Source organism: Argentina silus (genome assembly GCF_951799395.1).
Source record: "Argentina silus genome assembly, chromosome: 18".
Taxonomy (NCBI): domain Eukaryota; kingdom Metazoa; phylum Chordata; class Actinopteri; order Argentiniformes; family Argentinidae; genus Argentina; species Argentina silus.
In genome coordinates, this window is record NC_139672.1 from 6,011,361 (window position 1) to 6,028,542 (window position 17,182).

General features: G+C 44.6%; 2 protein-coding genes across 2 annotated transcripts; both read left to right on the top strand.

The window, feature by feature from the left end:
- The first annotated feature begins 767 nt into the window (after nt 1–767).
- On the top strand, nt 768–9,173 carry twsg1a (twisted gastrulation BMP signaling modulator 1a). Its single transcript, XM_083690696.1, has 5 exons — nt 768–935; nt 1,860–2,016; nt 6,158–6,257; nt 7,890–8,150; nt 8,705–9,173. Exons 2-5 carry the CDS (start codon nt 1,891–1,893, stop codon nt 8,884–8,886), a joined length of 669 nt encoding a protein of 222 aa, XP_083546822.1. The 5' UTR covers nt 768–935; nt 1,860–1,890; the 3' UTR covers nt 8,887–9,173.
- Nucleotides 9,174–10,107: 934 nt separating this feature from the next.
- ralbp1 (ralA binding protein 1) lies at nt 10,108–17,009 on the top strand. The gene is made up of 10 exons (XM_083689564.1): nt 10,108–10,160; nt 11,455–11,757; nt 12,458–12,904; nt 13,159–13,508; nt 13,976–14,137; nt 14,462–14,593; nt 14,798–14,908; nt 15,088–15,209; nt 15,316–15,436; nt 15,655–17,009. Exons 2-10 carry the CDS (start codon nt 11,511–11,513, stop codon nt 15,952–15,954), a joined length of 1,992 nt encoding a protein of 663 aa, XP_083545690.1. The 5' UTR covers nt 10,108–10,160; nt 11,455–11,510; the 3' UTR covers nt 15,955–17,009.
- The last annotated feature ends 173 nt before the right edge of the window (nt 17,010–17,182 follow it).

The following is a 17,182-nucleotide window of genomic DNA, read 5'->3' on the forward strand; positions in this document are numbered from 1 at the left end:
GAATAGTGGAAACATTTACATTTAGAAATTATATTGTTTTATACATTTGGCGTTTTCGTATTATAAGTGAATAAACCGTTTCTGTTGCGCGTTTTAAAAAACGGATTAAAATGGTATGCACATTTCTAGGGCTTTATAGACGCCATACACTGGATAAGGCCTACTGATTAAATTACAGGAACGATATAACAGGAGAAGCCGAGAATGTTCTTACTAAATAGAAATTAAAGAAGATAACATATAATTATCGTTAAGCCTTGATAATATACCAGAAGTTACAGTTAGTTACAAGTCCTTATCTTTTGATCCGCAATTCTCAGAGCGCGTCTCAGCGGGGGAACCTACACAACTATTCAATGGCTTCCGAATGGCCCTTTCACACCTAATGAGCACTGTAGGCCCCCATTTATAGCGCTGTAGATAACGGCCACAACAAAGAACTCTCTAATGGGGGGGTTTTATGGCTGCAGGGAAACAGGAGAGATTTGTTTAAAGTAAAAAACAAACAGATCCGCCAGTGTTTATTTTATGTACTGTGGTACTTCATCGGGGTCACAGATCTGTCCATCACTTTGGGGTTTAAGCATTTTGGCAATGTTTATGAGACCAGGGTACACTGCAGACATGTAATCTAGTCATTATAGTGTGCTTAGGAGAATCTTTCACCTCCCCCTATCTGCATCGGGTTATCTTGGGACGCCCCTGATTTGTGTCTCACCTGGACCCGCCGTCTCCTGCTACAGCTCCCCTCTCTTGGTTTTGAAAATGGACGGTGTGTCTTTAAGGCGCCCGACTGCCTGTCGCTTTGTGTTGCGGAGAAACTGACGCCCTCTGGACACATAAGAGGCATAATTCCATCCTGGAAAGTGGAGGGGTTCAAAGATAATACAGCCGTCAATCAAGATAAAGTTCCGAACCTTTGTTACATTGTTGCGGTAAGTTTTGATCTCTTGTGATATTTCTCAATCATTCGTTTCTGTTGCGCGTGCGAGTAAAGTATGTACAGGCACAGCTCTGGGTAACAAGGTTTAGGACGCGATGAGCAAGAGGCAGCACATAGGTGCATTCTAATGAACGGAGCAGCTCAAACTTATGGTCTTCACAATGTTTACTTTTGGCTCATGTCAGAAATGGTATTGCATGATTCTGTAATTTAATTTAAGTTGGAAAGATTTCATGTCATCTTATTGAATGTATTCAACTTATTCAACTGATGTGGCCAGATGTTGGAGCACTGTCCGACATTGTTATTGCCTATAAAAACACAATGAATCATATTCAATGTTCGAGCCTAATAATTAGGCCATAGGCTGTTTCCGATCTTGCACATAAACGTGGTCATCGATACGCTAAAATCACCTAACAAACTTTCCATGACATGGCAAGTTTTGAGACCCATATGAATAAGCACACTGGTTTGTGACAGAGCAGTGGGAGAAAAATGTGTACCAAATGATTCACTCAGACTTGCTTATTGAGTTTTAGAACTCCTATGTGTCCATATGGTTCTCGTTACATTATGTCTTATGGACTAATGTTTCTGTTACTAAAGAGGCCACTACATTTTACTACCTGTCTTTTGTGTCCATCCTCAAAGCAGTTTATCTTGTGTTTTGGACAGTTTTTGCCTCGGCTACAATAAGGACAGTAAACATAGTACACTTATGGGTATTTATGGGTACTTATGGGTACACATAGTATACCCATAGGCCTATAGCTACCATGTTTTGTCTGGCTGGTATGTCCAATGTCAGGTCCCTGCCTTTGTTTATTGGTCTTGGCCTGAATGTATACACAGTTCTCAGCCCTGGCCCTGCCGTGACACTGGTGTGTGTCCTGTGTGTTCTCTGTTGATCCAGGTGGACAGAGCCTTGCTGTGGAGCCCTCAGAATGAGGCCCGGTCAGCTGCTCCTCCCAGCCTTGGCTGCTCTCCTCCTTCTCATGTCTGGACTGTCTCTGACTGTCGCCTGCAACAAAGCCCTCTGTGCCAGTGATGTCAGCAAGTGCCTTATACAGGTGAGAACTGCGGTGGTATAGCCATGCCAAGTGACAAGGGAAAATTCTGGGCCCTTAAAGGCAATAACTTGAGTTCCAGCAATGTTTTCTTTGAGCTCACTTGCCACAGGTTGATTGACGTTGGACACACACAGGTGGTACAAATGTACCATAATAGAGTTCTCAACATTTGGTTATTAGAAATAGCTAATAATAATATTTGTGTTGTTTTACTGTCATTGCCACCTTATTTGGGCATTTGCTCGACCGAAGAATTTTAATACATCCAAGGCAATTTTGGGGGATCTTTCTCTCATGTTGAAGTATTGCTTTTACTGTCTAATTCAGTGTTGGGTCTGTGTAGGGTTCTTTTCTCCCAGAACTTGCAGCACTGCTGTGAACAAGGGGGCTATTTCTTCTCCCTCACTGTGAGAATGGAGAAGGAATCTGACTGAGGAAGAATGCAGATAAATTCCTCGGATAAACCCAACAGAATCTTGACAACGTTCCCAGAACAAATTGCAAACGACTCGAAAAATATATTCATCGAACTGTGCTTTGTGTTCACCTGTACAATATCTCTCCTGCTTTCGGATCTTATTTGTAGAAACCAACACAAATGATTCTTACTTGAATTAACTTGTTCTAAGGTTTGAAGTGTTGAAATTGATGCTCAGAGCATATTGAACTGAATTGGATTGGTGCAATGGCTGTGAATTATTCTCCCCTGAATGGAGACAAAACTTCACTGGAAAGAGCATTGATCACTTCATGAGAATGATTGTCTGCTGTCTACCATAGAATGTTGATCTTTACTGTTGAAAACCTGGGCGTGTACATTTTATCCTACATCACTTTCTCTGTAAGATCACATTTTCCTTCATGCATGACGCCTGTCTGTGAAGTCTCTCTCCCTCCTGAGGTTTCCTCTGGTGTGTTTGTGTGTGTTTGTGTGTGGTTGAGTACGTGTGCTTGTGTGTATGTGTGTGTGTGTGTGTGTGTGTGTGTGTGTGTGTGTGTTTGTGTGTGTTTGTGTGTGGTTGAGTATGTGTACTTGTGTGTATGTGTGCTTGTGTGTGTATGTGTGTGTGTGTGTGTGTGTGTGTGTACGTGCGTGCCCCCGTGCATGTGTGTGTGTGCATGTGTTTGTGAGCCAATATGTAATTAGTAGACCTGCCCAGCCCATGGGATCTTTATGCAGTGCTGTTAACCTCAGTGACCAGTTTCCTATAATCTGTCTGACCTCACTCACTGTCAGACAGTATGGTCCATATATGTCAGTCAGCTGTGCATGTTTTCCTTGTGGAGAAAGCTCTTTTGTATCGCTGTGTAGCCTAAACGTATTAATACATTTTCACCAGTGCTGTATTCTCTGGCATTAAAAGCTAGCTTTTTCCTCTAAATGTGTAACCCACTGGATTTCCAACTGGATTACCTCTGTCAGACCTTATTAGGACAACAAACACAGCAGACTTGCTTCTTTGACCCTTTAAACGTTTCTGTCAGGGACTGGAGTGATAGTGCTCTGTGAAAGAGAAAGCCACTGCCCTCCCCTCCATACAGGCTCCTGGTGATTAGAGGGGTAGCTTGTCTGATGCTCACAGAGGCTTCACTTCAATCCAAACTCATTTGTCTGAATTCCCAAAACCCCCCAGGGGAGGACTGGAAAGATGGAGGGGGCTGAGGGAGAGAGGGGGGACGACAGGGTCATAAGGAGGGAGGCGTGTGTGTGTGTATATGTGTGTGTGTGTGTGTGTGTGTGTGAGTGTGTGTGAGTGTGAGTGAGTGTGAGTGAGTGTGAGTGAGTGTGAGTGAGTGTGTATGTGTGTGTACGTGTGTGAGTGTGAGTGTGAGTGTGAGTGGGTGGTTGGAGATGACATTCAGCAGGCAGCCCCGGAGCCTGTTGAGTGTGCAGTCAGAGGGAGCTGTGGGGCTGGAGGCTCGAGGCCTGTAGCCAGCTTTTGTCCGGACCCAGCCGCTAGTAGGGTGGGGCAGCAATTTCAAAGTTACACATGAGTGCTCTGCAGGACAAGGCAGCACACGTTCTGTCTCTGAACACACTTTCTCCTTCGGCTCCCCCTGTTGTGTTCTCTTAACTGTTTGCAGGGATTTTCATTTTAAAGGTATGACCTGTTGATAAAGTAAGAGACGGTGTATTTCGTGTCAGGGCATTGTTCATGCGATTGTGGGTTATTTCATAATGAGGAAATAGATCAAAGTTAGACTCTATTGGCAACAGTCCTCTCCGCTTCCTCAGGTCGCTCCACATATGTTTATTAGACACACACACATACATTCTTTGACTTGAGAGGCAGTCATAACAAATGCTTATAAGATCAGATCTTTATCAGATGCCGGGAGGTAGAGAGCTCAGAGTGTAGTTATGAAATGTATGACATGCTGTTGACTCTGACTGTACTCATGTTTATGCTTAGGACATGGTTGCTCAGAAGACAGGGAAAGAGAGAGAGAGATGGGGGGGGGGGGGGGGGGGGGCAGAGAGAGATAGACTGAGAGGGGGGGGACAGAGAGAGAGAGAGAGAGAGAAGGGGGGGCAAGAGGGGGAAGAGAGAGAGAGGGACATAGAGAACAAGAGAGGGGAAATAGAGGGGAAGAGAGAGAGAGTGTGTTGTGGGTGAACTTAGCAGCCATGTTCTGTGCACCAGGTGTTTTCTTCTCCCCGCTCCCTCTCTCTCTCTCTCTCTCTTTCTCTCTCTCTCTCTCCCGCCCCCTCCTTCATCGCTGTGACCTTGACTTTGTGGAATGTGCTCTCTGTTCTGTGTCAGGAGAGGAGGGCTGGCGAGAGTGGAACACTATGCCAGTCAAACTCAGCCTTATTCCTCTTTACCCATTGGCTCTTTAGCCTCCATGCCAAAATGTGTTTTTAGTTTGTTGAAAGAATGTAATAGATGCTTATGTCTTTCTTAGGTATTGATTCCAAGACATTGTAGTCAACTAACCCTAACCCTAACCCTATAACCCGTTTGTACATTTAATAATTCTTTGTTTGTTTACAATTGGGTATTGGATGGAAGAACAGATTACAATCAGATTAAGTGTTCCTAGTTGTATGGGGAGATCTTCTGACAATGCCTTCCTTGTATTAAAGAGGAAGACGATCTGAGGTCTAGCAATGTTATGGTTGTGTTCACTCTGCCTGTAGAACAGCAATGGCCTAGTTGAGGCACACACAATATAACCACTGAGTTATCCTCTCTTGACTTTACATCAAATCAGTCTTAACCTCTCAACTGCAGCTTCAAACTCTTCAAAAGTCTCCAGCGCAATGATGTTGTTTTTGCATGCGGTGTGAGAAGAGGTGCTCTCTTATATGCCTTTAATTAACTTGCATCAATTTCTCTTTTAACGACACATTCTGATTTGTGTTTCTGTGATATTTCTGTATGATACTCTGTAGACGGTTCATTATTCATGCTCTTTGTCACAACATTGTGAAGACCATTACATTACATGTTTCGGCGACTTGTCAACTAACCACCTAATTACAGTGTAATAAAATGTGATTCATGAGCTGCACTTGCCAGAACATGTACAGTGTATGTTCATATCCCTTCAAAACAGGCATGAGGCTATCTTTGTGCCTGTGAATGGTGTTGCATTCTTCAATAGATAACATAATATGTGATGTAGCTGCCCTGACATAATTGTTATTGTCCGGTGTGGCTGCTACACTGGACACAAACCTGCTGTCATACAGAGGGACATTCTAATTGCATGTTTCCTGTGTATGTACAGTACAGTATGTGTTGATGCGCTGCACTCTGGGCTCTGTGTTGACATGCTACACTGTGTGTGTGTGTGTGTGTGTGTGTGTGTGTGTGTGTGTGTGTGTGTGTGTGTGTGTATGTGTATGTGTATGTGTATGTGTATGTGTATGTGTGTGTGTGTGTGTGTGTGTGTGTGTGTGTGTGTGTCTGTGTGTCCTGCAGTGGCCCTATACTTACAGGCCCGTGTCTGTGTTCTGCATGGGTATGATCTGTGTCTGAGTAGTTGCGGTTGGTTAGTTCCACCATCACAGAACTTCTGGTGTGGAGTGTATCCTAACATGTCATTTATTCCTCTAACCAGTCTGATGTATCAGTGTGTGTTCTGTGTGTCTTTCCACTATACTCACACACACATGTGTGTCTGTCCCGTGTAGGAGCTGTGTCAGTGCCGTCCCTCCGATGGGAACTGCTCCTGCTGTAAGGAGTGCATGCTCTGTCTGGGGACTCTATGGGAAGAGTGCTGTGACTGTGTGGGTGAGTGGCATATCCAATTCATTCAAGTATACTGCACAGGGAATACATCCACTACAGCTCAATCAGTGTCTTTGTCAAGAACTACACAATACTGCTCAGTCAATAGTCCACAAAGCTGCCTGGATGATCCATTCAGTACACACCGCAATATTTATCAGTCTGATGAATGATATTTTGGCACTTAAAATAGTACAGCATCTGTATGTTTCTTCAAGAGAGTGCACTTGTAAGGAATAGCCTACCAGTTGGCAAGTGTACTGGAGCCCCAGGTTCAGTAGTGGAGTGTAGGTCAGATAGATGTTGAGAGAGTGTGAGGTGAGGAGAGCCAGACACACAAGGGGCCACTGGGAAGTTAGAGGTCTCAGCTTGGAGGTTAACTGGGAGCAGAGGAAAAATAGTTTCTCAGGTGCTTCGACTCCAGGCACAGAGGAGGTTTTATTAGACTTAGGGAAATTAAGGCGAATATCGTCTCAATTCAGGGGCACCCACATGGAACAGGAAGTCTCATGAAGGTTCAAGAGATCAAAGGAGTTAGGTGTCAGAGGAGAGACCAAGGGGCTCAACCTTTGCAAGTGAACTTTGACCCTACTCTGTCTCAGAGACACAGTGGGAAGGCTAGTTTTAGCAGCTCTCAAAACATAATTAACACAACTGATTGTGGATGTGTTCCCGTGTAGGTTTAGTTTCCAAAATCCATCTAGGGTGTGTTGAACTGGAAATTGGCCACCCCATGTATTTCCAGGGGAACTGCAGGGAAACCTGTTTTGACAGACCTATATTACTGTAGGTGTTGACAAGCAAGCTTTTTTTGACCTCTTTCATGTGGAAGACATAAAAAAGCGCAAAACAGTGTGAGTGCTGAAACGCTGCTGCTACACAGATGTTATGACGGTGGAGGATTCCTTAAGGGCAGGCCTTTACAATACACCAAGGATAGCTAGCCTCTAGCAAGTATATGTTTCTCATTTAATACGATTTCTTTATAGCTAGTATGACCATCCCCAAGTAAGTTTCCATTCCTAACATGTTTTCAGTGCCAAAGAGCACCTGCTTTGAAGTATGTATCTGTGAGTGGTTAGGGCCGTGGGTGAAGCCCGGCAGAACAGCAGCGGGGAAAAGCACAGTTTGTATTAAGGAAGGTAGAAGGAAGGAGGGAGGGGGGAGGGAGCGAGGGAGGGTAGACCCATGTGGATGCTTTATCTGAAACAGCTGTCTTGGCTCTCCTTTTAGCATTGGTTTGTAATCCAATTCCTCTGTCAAACTACGCTCTTCATTAAATGATTTACCCATTAACTGTAATTCACTTTGACTAATTTAGAGGGTTAGGCAAATGATATATATATGGATGCAGCAAACCTTTCAAGCAATTACTACTGTATTATGGAAATTAAAATACACTATTTTTTTTACTTTGAATGGAGTCTGACAAGTTTTAAAATGTTGTTTTCACATTATTATTGAATAATTGTGTCGTAATCATTTGATCTTTTGACCTGCAGTTTATTCTGTAATTTTTTTTATACATGTTTCACTGTTAACAACTCTCTCTCTCTTTCTCTCTTTCTCTCTCTCTCTCTCTCTCTCTCTCTCTCTCTCTCTCTCTCTCTCTCTCTCTCTCTCTCTCTCGCTCAGGGATGTGCAACCCGAAGAACTACAGTGACACTCCTGCCACCTCTAAGAGCACAGTGGAGGAATTGCATCGACCAATCCCTTCCCTCTTCCGTGCCCTCACTGAAGGTGACGCCCCAATCAACATGATGGTGGTGTCTTTCCCTGTTGCCGAGGAACTCTCCCACCACGAAAACCTGGTCTCTTTCCTGGAGACGCTTGACGACCAGCACCAAAACGTCTCTTTGCCCGGCAACAGCATTCACGCCAGCTATGACACTCAAGGTAGTGAACTCAGTCGCAACAGCTGTGGCTTCTTCTTTTAGCAGTGGAACGGAAAACAACATGTGCATCAACACAAAACTATTTGTTTACACTTGTAACTTCACATGTAAAACATTGTCAGTTAAACACAAGGCTGTTTATTTACACTAAATGTCCCACTTGAAAGAAAATTCAGATGCTGAAGTTTTACTCTCCGTAGTGTTAGTGTTGGTCACTAGCTTTTGAGTGTATTTCACCTGCTCCTCCCTTTCTTATTCCTCTTCTTCTCTATCTGCTTTGACTCTGAACCTCTGACCCAGTACTTATTTGCTATAAAAAGACTCACTCATAAGAGAGCGTTCCCACAGAGCTCAGCCGTTGACTCATTAGGCCGACCAAAACATATGGTCACACTTAGTCGCAGAAAACTAATTCTCCTCAGCAGTAAAAACAAAACATTGGGGGTTAATGATGACTGCTTTTAGCAGGTTAGGCTTTACTATGGGGATTTAAAGATGTGGTTATGGATAACTGACCCTTGTACTCTGTGTTCTTTTCTGTGTTCCCTATCCCAGATAACATGTGTACAGTGGTCTACTTTGACGACTGCGTGTCCATCCGTCAGTGTAAACTATACTGCGAATCCATGGGAGGATCCAAGTATCGCTGGTTTCACAATGCCTGCTGCCAGTGCATCGGACCGGAGTGTGTGGACTATGGCAGCAAATCTGTCAAGTGCATGAACTGTCTCTTCTGAAGTATGGGAACATACTGGCACCAAATATCTGGACCAAACCAGAGGACTGAGGACATAGGAAAATGTCTCTGACATGTGTTCATATTTGTCTGAATTAGATTGTAAAATATTCCACTCCACCACCAAATTGTTTTTTATTCTGTAATTCTTTTTTATACATGTTTCACTGTATATTTTTAGATGTGTCTTGAATAGGTTTTTACTCAAGGCCTATAGTGCATTTTTACATTTATGGTTCAGTAAATTCCCATCTTGTGCCAAATAAAAAAATGTTTGGTGACTTGGTATATCTTGTGATAAGTGAATGTGTTAATATGTCTAACACCAGGGGGAAAGCTGTAAACTGTTTTAAGACAGGGTGCCCCTGAGCATCCAACCCATCCAACCCACTCTAATCTTAGCTTAATGTTAGTCAGGAAGTGCATCATTTCCTGGGCAAACAAAGTTGTTATTATATACTTCTAGTTCACAGGTGTTCAAGCCCAAGCAAATCACTGTGTGCCCCTCTAATAGTGAGGGAAAGAGAGTGTTCACTGATGCCAATCTTTTTACTGCTACAGACACACAACAACCCCTCTTTTGGTGCCAGCACATTTTCAAAGACTGTAGGGTGTTCAGTCACTGATTCTGTGCCCAGTTGGCACCAATCTGTGAAGACTACGTGCCAGACACACAATGAGGCTTTGTTTGCCTTTATATGACATTGAATCACATGACCCCATTTCAGCATAGTGAGGATGTTAGATATAAAACATCTGTCAATGGAAAAAATAAAGTAATGTTGTCGCCGTTATTTGGTGTTTGGTGACCTGACATCCTCGGAGTCTGAATACCGCCACTCTGTTGGGGAGGAATGATGTATGTAAATTCCTCTTGCATCCTGATTAGGAATATGAGAGATTACAGGAGATTATGAAATCAAAATGTATTATTATATGTCTCCCGAAGAGGAGCACATGCTTCTGCTGAGAGTCATGCTACTGTTTTAACAACCTTTATGAAAACATGACGTCAGTCATTGCAACATTATTGTATCAGGTCAAAAATAAATGTCTCATTTATTCACATGTATGACTAAACCATTGACATATAGGTTATATTGTAGGATTTATGGAACAGACTGTAGAACAATATAGGCATTGTAGTTTCCCCTCAATTCCATCATAAACTACAATTCCTATAAAGCACTTCTGGGCTCACTGCGCAGACTCACATTGGTTTATTTGGTACACAAACAGGCAGCAGGAAGCTCCGCTAAGGAATTGACCGAACAGGTTAGTTGACAAAGTTACTTGTCTGATGTTTTTTCAGAGTCGAATTTGAATACATACAGCATAAACTAAGTCTTAGCACTTTTAGCTCATGATGATTTACTATACATATATATGCCACTGTACCCATGATGACGGATAGCTGGCTAGCTTTATGGCTAACTAATCATCAGTTGATGTGTACAGTAACGTTAGCTAGCTAGCTAGCATATGGGCCTCCATTCAAATATAAAGCGAAGTGGTGACAAGTTTGTACTTAATTTGGTCCTTTTTTTACATACTGATGCTTGGAATAGCTTGACAGCTTGCACATGCGACAGATCAGGCCACGATTACTGTGTTATTTGTGAATTTGTGTGGCTGTTGCATTGAAGAAGGGAGAGTCATAACGTCAGTGCTTTCATCATCAGCAAGGATAATCTCCATAGGATAAGGAGGATGAGCTGTCGGGCATCAATCCACTCACTGATAGTTTAGTAGCTAGCCTCCGACATTGCTACAATCATTTTCTAACAATCAATATGCTAGAGTCACCTCCGTTTCTAGAGCTACATCTTGTCTTTAGAGTAAGATATTACATGCCAGCGGCAAACATAGCCTATTTATTGCTGAACATTAGTTATTTTGTATTGAATTGACTGTACAAACATCATCCCATGCTAATGTCTAAAATGTGGAGGCGTGTCAAAGCAAGGAGGTCCAGGGATTGGCTACAGATCAGTGGATTGACCCCAACATTATTTCACAGGATATGCCTCTTTGCTTGCTGATGAACATTTGTCTATGAGAGGATGAGGAAGTTACTGTCACTTCCTTTAGGCTAGTTCCATCACCTCTTTATGAGAGTCAGGTCAACAAGTAACTATTCATTTATGGGCAGTGGTAGATCATCATCACTTTAGAATGGCATAAAATAGTCTACAGTGGAAAAGGTCTGTGTTGGTTGAAATGTGTTGGTGGGCGGTGCATTATTGAGATCCGAAAGATATCTTTGTTTCTACAACAGAGCCCCATCTGGTGGGTACACATTGATGTTGCAGCTGTTGTTTCATTGTTGCAGTTATTGTTCATATCCAGGGAATTATTGAGTTATTATTAGAATGGTATTGCTTGGAGCATTCTACTAATGTGAAGTAGGCATAGTGAAAGTAGTGACAACAAAGTCTGTTCTATATTAGAACCTGAGGAAGTGCTAACAGAAAGCTAAATCCAAACAGGTTGTGCTACAGAAGTTCACCCGCCAAAGATGATATTGTACTGTGCTGTATTACTGAGTGTGTCTGTCTGCCCCCTACAGGTGTGATGGAGAGGTGACGTGTCCATGCCCAGAGGAGTGACTAGGGCAGCACAGCCATGACAGAGTGCTTCCTGCCCCCGAGTAACAGCCCTGCGGAGCAGCGGAGGGCGGAGCACCCAGGGGGGGTGGCCCGCACCCCCAGCTCAGAGGAGATCAGCCCCACCAAATTCCCTGGGCTCTACCGCACGGGCGAGCCCTCGCCCCCCCATGACGGCCACCACCATGAGCAGCCAGATGCTGTCTCCGACGATGACAAGGAACATGGGAAGAAGAAGAACAAGTTCAAGAAGAAGGAGAAGAGAAGTAGGCCAATCTCATGTTACATTCATGTGTTGTTCCCATATGAGGTGTATTTAATCCAAACAAGGTGACATGTGTTTTATAAGAATGCCCAGGTTTAGTGCAGGTTTAGATCAAACCACTCTTAAGAAATAGCAGTACCTCAATGCCTTTTGTTTAGAACTGCCCTTGTTGGGTGAGAATGAAGCATATTTTCCCCCCCCTATCTGTTTTATCATGGTTTTTCCATGACTAAATTTAGCGGTCCCAGGGCATGGAGAGGGAGGAAGAGATGGACAGTTTGAGGGCACACCCAGTACCCAGTGAAGGTGTGTCTTAGGCAGCAGCCCGTTAAAGAGTCCCTAGCTGGGAAAACACGCTATAGTGGGAGTGATCTGTGGAGGCAACAGGCTACTAACGATCTTTGACACCAGTTTGTCGCAGTTTCCTCAGAGGAAAGAGGAAATATCACAACTCTTAAGCTTGTTGAGAAAAAAAGAGACATTTGCAAGGTGCAGTGGGATTTGTGCTAAAATTGGTGGCTGACCTCTTTTCGTAGTCCCCTCTCCCCCCTCCTCTTCTACCTTCCCTCTCTCTTTGTGCTTCTTTTTTTACTATAGAGAGGTCTGTGGTAGGAGTGCGAGAAAGAAGTATAGTATGTTGCCTGTATCCTAACCTTCTTTCTACTCTTTCTATCTCTCTTTTCTTCCTTTCCATCCATCAGCGGAGGGCTACGCTGCCTTCCAGGAGGACAGCTCAGCCGACGAGGCGGAGAGCCCGTCCAAGATGAAGCGCTCCAAGGGCATCCACGTGTTCAAGAAGCCCAGTTTCTCCAAGAAGAAGGAGAAGGACTTCAAGGTGAAGGAGAAAGGACCCAAGGAGGACAAGGTCAAGGACAAGAAGTCCAAAGACCTGACGGCTGCAGACGTGGTCAAACAGTGGAAGGAGAAGAAGAAGAAGAAGAAGCCGACCGCTCCCGAGGCAGAGCCAGTGCCCCACCCTCCCCCAGAGGTCCCCACCCTCCTCAGGCCCATCTTCGGTGCTCCCCTGGCTGAGGCCGTGAAGAGGACAGCCCTCTATGACGGCATTCAGCTGCCCGCCGTCTTCAGGGAGTGTATTGACTACATTGAGAGCTATGGCATGAAGTGTGAGGGCATCTACCGTGTGTCAGGTATGGACTGCTCTATAGACTCTTAACAGTTCCTGTGTTTAGACACTTTTTCAGCTCGGTGTTTACAGAATTTACATCAACTGATCCATGAATAATTTAAACATATATCAATATTTATAGCAACAGTGTTGTAGCGATGCATGTTGATCATAGCATCACAACCTTTCCCTAATGAACCCACTACTATCACCACCCATAATAGTGTGTGCTACTGCTAACCCATACAAGACCACTCTTCCTCCTTGTCCTCTCAGGCATGAAGTCCAAGGTAGATGAGCTGAAGGCAGCATATGATCGTGAGGAGTGCCCCTGTCTGGAGGAGTACGACCCACACACCGTGGCCAGCCTGCTGAAGCAGTACCTGAGGGAGCTGCCAGAGAACCTGCTGTCTCGAGAGCTAGCCCAGCGCTTTGAGGACGCCTGCGGGCGCCAGGCTGAGGCGGAGAAGGTGACGGAGTTCCAGAGGCTCCTGACGGAGGTGCCCCCAGGCAGCAAGCTGATCCTGTCTTGGCTGGTCGCACACATGGACCATGTCATCATCAGGGAGGCCGACACCAAGATGAACATCCAGAACATCTCCATCGTACTCAACCCCACAGTACAGGTCAGAGAGGAGGAGAGCGGGATAGAGAGAACTAGAAATGAGGAGGGGAGGTGAAGGAGGAGAAGAATGCTGGGGATAGAGAAGGAAAAGAGATCGGACAGTTAGTATAGCTGGAGTTAGAAATGGAGAGAAACTGAAAGTAAGAGAGAGAAGAAAAGAGATTGTTGAAAACATAAGACATAAAGGGGAAGTTGATACAAGAAAGTTAAAGCGAGATGGCTTTGGGCAAAAAATACCTGAACGAAAAATTAAATACTATTGATTTAGCCCATAGCAACAATGTTATCAAAGTTATTTTTACTGTGGCAAGAGCCATTGGTGGAACCCTGGCCTACTTTTGAAGAGCTGGAGTATTCCTACAGGGGGACCTTCTATGGTTGCTCCACTTATACTGAACCAACAGTAGCAGCAGGCAGCATAACTGTATCAATCTCTTCTCATCATTTACCCCCGTTTGCTTCGTTCAGATCGGGAACCGCGTTCTCTACGTCTTCTTCACCCACGTGCGGGAGCTGTTTGGGGAGGTGGTCCTGAGGCCTGTGGTTCGCCCCCTGCGTTGGTCCAACATGGCCACAATGCCGGCTCTGCCCGAGACCCAGGAGAGCATCAAGGAGGAGATCCGCAGACAGGTGGGTTCACTGCTTCTCTCATCACATTTTCATCCTCATTCACAGTGGGGAGGTAATCAGTTGCACTGCCAAGTGTTTTTGTATTGATTAGCGATTGACTGAAGATGTGAAAATGAGTAGAATGTGATGGAGAAATTATTTTAGGGGGAAGCACCAGTTACTGTCCAGCCTTGTTTTCTCACCTGTGTGTGTGTCTGTGTGTCTGTGTGTCTGTGTGTGTCTGTGTGTGTCTGTGTGTGTGTGTGTGTGTGTGTGTGTGTGTGTGTGTGTGTGTGTGTGTGTGTGTGTGTGTGTGTGTGTGTGTGTGTGTGTGTGCGTTCCCAGGAGTTCCTGCTGAACTGCCTGCACAGGGACCTCCAAGTGGGGGTTAAGGACCTCTCTAAAGAGGAGCGACTGTGGGAGGTTCAGCGCATCCTGACTGCTCTCAAGCGCAAACTGCGGGAGGCCAAGCGACAGGCGAGTACACACTCATAATACTAAAATACTATTTATTTTAACCACACTCTCCACCACATTACCCATGATTCTTATTACTCTAAAATGTAAGTGCAATGGGGAGAAGTAGACTGTAAAAACCCGTCGTAGTTTCTCATCCCTCTTGTTTGATTCTGTACTAATTGAGCTTTTCTAACCACTGTCACCTCCCCTGTGGACTGACAGGAGTGTGAGAGTAAGATAGCCCAGGAGATAGCCAGCCTGTCTAAAGAGGACGTGTCCAAGGAGGAGATGACGGAGAATGAAGAAGAGGTGGTCAACATCCTACTGGCACAGGTACGCTGCTTCGTGACATCCATTCCCCTTGTTTTCACCCAGTATATCGCTGTTTATCATTCAATGCATGTTACTTTGAGATTCAACTACTCTCTCTCTCCCCATCTCTATCTCCCTCTCTGTCTCCCTCTCCCTCCTCCCTCCCTGTGTCTCTCGTCTCGTCCTCCTTCCATCCTCAGGAGAATGAGATCCTGACTGAGCAGGAGGAACTGATCTCTCTGGAGCAGGTGCTTCGCAGGCAGATAGCCACGGAGAAGGAGGAGATTGAGAGGCTGCGCGCTGAGATCGCAGACATACAGAGGTCAGAGTTCACACGCAGCCGTGACATCATGATGGGGCCCTGTCCCTCTCACAGTTTAATGTCTGTAACTCTTCCACTAAACCCATCTCTACCCCCCACCCCCCAGCCGGCAGCAGGGCCGCAGTGAGACTGAGGAGTACTCGTCAGACAGCGAGAGCGAGAGTGAAGACGAGGAGGAGTTACAGATGATCCTAGAGGACCTACAAAAGCAGAACGAGGAACTTGAGGTGAGAGAGAGAAAGAGAGAGAGAGATGGAGAGGGATAGGTAAAGGGAGAGCAAGATTGCCTCAACATAATGCCCTTTTCATTCAGTTTTCATTATTATTGCTTTGGAAATATTGACAAACTGTCACTAACCATCCTATAGATAATCAAGTTTGTTGAATAGTGGGAGAGGGTGGTATATGCTCCTGACCTGCTGTCGGTTCTGTGGTCGTCCCACAGAACAAGAACACCCACCTGAACCAGGCCATCCACGAGGAGCAGGAGGCCATCTTGGAGCTGCGCGTCCAGCTCCGCCTCCTCCAGAGCCACAAGCTGCAGCAGGAACTGACCGTCCAGCCCCCCGCCGAGCAGGCTCCGCCCACACAGCCCAGCCCAGAGGCCAGGAGCGAGGAGCAGACCAAACGCTCCGTCGCTGCCGTGACAACTGCTACAGATCCGCCTGCCCCAGCCAATGGCAAACCTGCCAAGGATCCCCCCAAACCCTCGCCAAGCAAAGACAGGAGGGAGACCAACCTGTGAGGTCTACATTGGCCTCCATACCACATCTCTACCGCTGTTCAAAGCCCTACAGAGTCCTTGTGAGCCACTGGAAGGGACCATACTTCAGGGTAGAAACATCCTCAGTGCCAAGCCTGTATGTTAGAGACGGGAAGAGAGGAGGGGTAGCTAGGAGGTGGTGAAGGAGGGAAGGGAGGGAAGGGAGGGAAGGGGAGGGGTCGGCACCTTACCTGTAAGTTATAAAAGTGTCAGCTTTTAGTCGTCAAGGCTCAAAAAAGAACTTAACCAACTTAATTCAATCTTTATAATTCCTCCTTCCCCCATTCCCGTAATGGGAACTTTAACACGTTTGGAATGCAACCACTGTGCCATAACTGAAGCTGCGAGACTGGACAAGTTGCTCTCTAGAGAACCACTAAGAAGACTTTGAATAATGAAGAATTTATGATTGATATTATATATTTACATAGTATTCTGGAAGATATGGGAGACTAATCATGCAAATATATAAATTTTAAATTACATGCCATTTAGTAATATATATATATATATATATATTGTAGATGCTGTTGTTGTGTGAAGTACCGATGCACAAACGTAAACTTAGCGGTAACGTGCCTCCATAGCTGACCTGTGAATTATGCAAATAGTGAACTCAAAAGTCATTATTGCATCTCTTAATGCCACAGGGTTATGAAATCTGTTATGAGTGGGTATAAGTCAAGATTATAAGTCAATCATTTCAGGATAAGTAGTCTCTGACCTTTTACAACTACAATGTGCTATTATCTCTCTGTCCATGTTCAATCGGTGTGATGGGTAAAGCGAAGGCACAGCCTAATTGTGCATGTACATTATTGTAAAATTGGAAACATACTGTATTTTCAAGCTCTTATTATGTTTTTGTCATTTCTGTTCTTTTTTTTATTATATATAATGAATGATCTTCATGGGGAATCTAGTGTGTCTGTGACAGCATTTGAACATCAAAGTAACTCAAACCAATCTGTTGTTAGGATACATGATTTGAATGTTTTTGTTTATTAATCTGTTGTGATTTAAATGGATTAATGCTATTCGTGGCTCATTAGCTTTTCTTCTCATGAGATTAATTTCATATTGTTAAAGGCTTTTGTAGCTTCTCATTGTTTCAGACAGAATGATGCTGTGAAAAAATAAAGTGTCAATCTGAACAATACGGTTCATTATTTATCATCTTTTGAACACATATTTCCAGAAACATAAGAAA

Excerpts from the sequence above, each read along its gene's own strand:
- twsg1a (XM_083690696.1), top strand. The coding sequence starts at position 1,891 with ATGAGGCCCGGTCAGCTGCTCCTCCCAGCCTTGGCTGCTCTCCTCCTT. Across the intron at positions 2,017-6,157 it reads TCAGCAAGTGCCTTATACAG|GAGCTGTGTCAGTGCCGTCC; the intron begins GTGAGAACTGCG and ends TGTCCCGTGTAG. Across the intron at positions 8,151-8,704 it reads CGCCAGCTATGACACTCAAG|ATAACATGTGTACAGTGGTC; the intron begins GTAGTGAACTCA and ends TCCCTATCCCAG.
- ralbp1 (XM_083689564.1), top strand. The coding sequence starts at position 11,511 with ATGACAGAGTGCTTCCTGCCCCCGAGTAACAGCCCTGCGGAGCAGCGG. Across the intron at positions 14,594-14,797 it reads TGCGGGAGGCCAAGCGACAG|GAGTGTGAGAGTAAGATAGC; the intron begins GCGAGTACACAC and ends GTGGACTGACAG. Across the intron at positions 14,909-15,087 it reads TCAACATCCTACTGGCACAG|GAGAATGAGATCCTGACTGA; the intron begins GTACGCTGCTTC and ends TTCCATCCTCAG.